This window comes from Loa loa (genome assembly GCF_000183805.2).
Source record: "Loa loa unplaced genomic scaffold supercont3.164, whole genome shotgun sequence".
Taxonomy (NCBI): domain Eukaryota; kingdom Metazoa; phylum Nematoda; class Chromadorea; order Rhabditida; family Onchocercidae; genus Loa; species Loa loa.
Window position 1 is genome coordinate 105,012 of NW_018108344.1, and position 2,680 is coordinate 107,691.

The following is a 2,680-nucleotide window of genomic DNA, read 5'->3' on the forward strand; positions in this document are numbered from 1 at the left end:
CACCACAAATTCTTTCTTTTCATATGTCATCACATTCCAAACTGGGCAATCGTACGTTTAGAATTGTTATACCAAATTTACTCCTAAGAAACTACAATTTCATTCCATGCTCACTTACAGACACACGTTACCTTATCACTATGCACGTAAACTTAGTATTATCTTGAAAGTTAACCGATGATTGCTTCCACTTCTAATTTACTTTTCGAAAACTGGTACTAGTATCTTGTTTTCAGTCGTGCCTTGTTAATTTTAAAGAGGAAAAGATATCAAGAATCAGTGACGGAAAAACTGTTGCAGCAGTTGGATCAGATTGAAAGAATGGTATTTGTTTTTCTAATATTTTGACATTTGCTAAGACTTTATAACTTTGTTATTGTAAGAGGCATAGAATTTGCAAATAATTTGTAACTTAAAATCAAGTGAGTTTGCATCAATTTCCCAACAGCACTAAAAAAAATGTAAGCATTCTTAAAGGTAAGTGATTTGGAATTCACTGTCATTGAGCAGAAGGTGGTGGAACAATTGAGACATGGTAATGAAGTCTTGAAGAGGATGAATCAGGTAATTGATTTACTCAAATTTATTTGAATATGGATAATTACTTTTATACTGAATTATATTGTTAAGATTATAGAGGACTTTTACAGACAGAAGCATTTTCAAATTATTGAAGGTAGATTTCTCAGAAATTCTCCAATTATTTAGAATTTATGTTTGTTTAATGGAGTATTTTGTGAAGGAAGAATTTACAGCTATCAGATTTCTTCGAGTCATCTAAAAATTTAAGTGCAAATTTGAAAATATGAGTAATTTATGTCGTTATTGTTTTTTTTAGTTTGCTGCAATGGTCTTATTTTACCTAGATTAATTCTACGTCCCACTTGACTTCAGTAATTATCTTTACTTTTGCGTAATGGTTTCTTTGTGATGCAAATACTTTTTTTTCAGATGATTTCAGTTGACGATATCGAACGAATCATGGATGAGACAAAGGAGGCAGCCGAATTTCAGGAAGTAAGTTAGATTCCTTTCATGTCAAAGAATTTCCGTTTTTCATTTTCGTCTTTAATTAAATATAAAGTTATAAATATACGTTCAAAATATATGTTGTAATAAGTTGTAATAATTTAATAATAGTGTAATTTTATACATATATATTTCAGTTGTTCAAATGTTTAGTAACGCTATTTCAGGAGATATCGAACATGCTCAGTGGTAAGCTCGGTGAAGATGAATTGGAAGAAGTCGAAAAGGAATTTGCGGAATTAATAGAAAAAGAAGGCGAGCTTGATTTGCCGGAAGTTTCATCGGAGCCACTGCCGGCGAAGGCACCCAAGGAAATAAGTAAGTCTCTCTATTAAAAGTGACACGGCTACTTTATGAAAGATTTTTCTCTGACTGCTAGAAAATCATCGTCAGTTGACTGGTTTGTATTGAGTAAAGCAAGGAAAATATCTAATACTGGAATATATCGGAAGTAAACAAAAAAAGAAGCACAGCCAGTAGAGTATTAGATATGATATGTTCCTACATGTATCTCTTGAAATATATTCGCAAGGATTTCGACCAGAGAGGCTTACCAGTTTACCAGTTGGCTAAGGAACCAGTCAGATGAAATTCTGGTTTCATTTTACTTTAAGTTCTTTAAGTCCTGAATTCCTAAATTCCGTTATTATACTCCTAATAAATTGTTTAACCCATGGACATAAATTATTTTTCAATTAAGATTTTTTTTTGGTTGAGGACTTAATTAATTTCCCGTTAAGTGCTGTTCTTAATTAGTTTTCTGTTGGGTTTTGTTTTTGTGTTTTAATATTGATATTGGATACAATAACGAAACTGAAGGTGAATTAGGTCAGTTGCAGTGATACAACAGCTGCAAATTATGGCTTCGCCATAACTTTAATATTGATACAACGTTGACTAAGTTAATTATTTTATTCCGAATCATTGGTATTGTCTCTTGTTGTTTGCTTTCTTGATAATAAAAACTAATTTTAGACGAGAGGCGTGAAAGAGTAGCATTGGAAGCATCATAAGTTGGCAATTCCTGAAATTGAAGTATTCGTTATATGTACTGTCCCTGGCCAGGAAATGGTGATAAGTTTTACCTACTTACATAAATGGCTTGAGGATTTTCTCTCCATATCTGAATGGTTCATTTTTTATCACGCTTTAATGCTACTGTTTAGGTGATTAAATATCACAAAGAACAACTATGATTACTTTCATAAAACATTATAATAATTCCGACGTTTTGCAAAAATCTAGATGGAATATAAGGTTTTCATCTAGTTAGGAAACCAATATTCTCGCAGTAGTCTTCCGGATTCCATAGAAAATTTGTTCGTGAAATATTGACTATTTTGCATTTGGAAACATTCGTTTTGTTTATTGATTGGTTGTGTTCACTTCTTCTGTGATAAACTATATAATATGACTGTCTGAATAAATGAATTTTCAGTCTATTTGGTTTTTTTGACTGTGCGAATGTCGCAGGAAAAGGATTTAATTCGAAACTTCCATTTTTAATTTCAAATGGGAAGGTTTTCAGCAAATCAAATTTCTGTTTATATACGGAAAGTACGAAGAAGCTAGCCGATTCCAAGTAATCTCGTTCATCAACACGTCCTATGTGCTGGTCCCGGTAATGGCACCAAATTACAATGTATGGTAT

The 2,680-nt window shown here is 32.1% G+C and overlaps 1 protein-coding gene across 1 annotated transcript in view; it reads left to right on the forward strand.

Annotated features, from left to right (window-relative positions):
• The window catches only part of LOAG_14401 (hypothetical protein), a 4,536-nt gene extending 2,204 nt beyond the window's left edge, over window positions 1-2,332 (forward strand). Inside the window, exons 4-8 of the mRNA XM_020448807.1 lie at window positions 237-324; window positions 478-564; window positions 952-1,017; window positions 1,197-1,347; window positions 2,005-2,332. Of these exons, the coding sequence (XP_020301075.1) occupies window positions 237-324; window positions 478-564; window positions 952-1,017; window positions 1,197-1,347; window positions 2,005-2,042 (430 nt within the window). The 3' untranslated portion in view covers window positions 2,043-2,332. The remainder of the gene's footprint in view (window positions 1-236; window positions 325-477; window positions 565-951; window positions 1,018-1,196; window positions 1,348-2,004) is intronic.
• The last annotated feature ends 348 nt before the right edge of the window (window positions 2,333-2,680 follow it).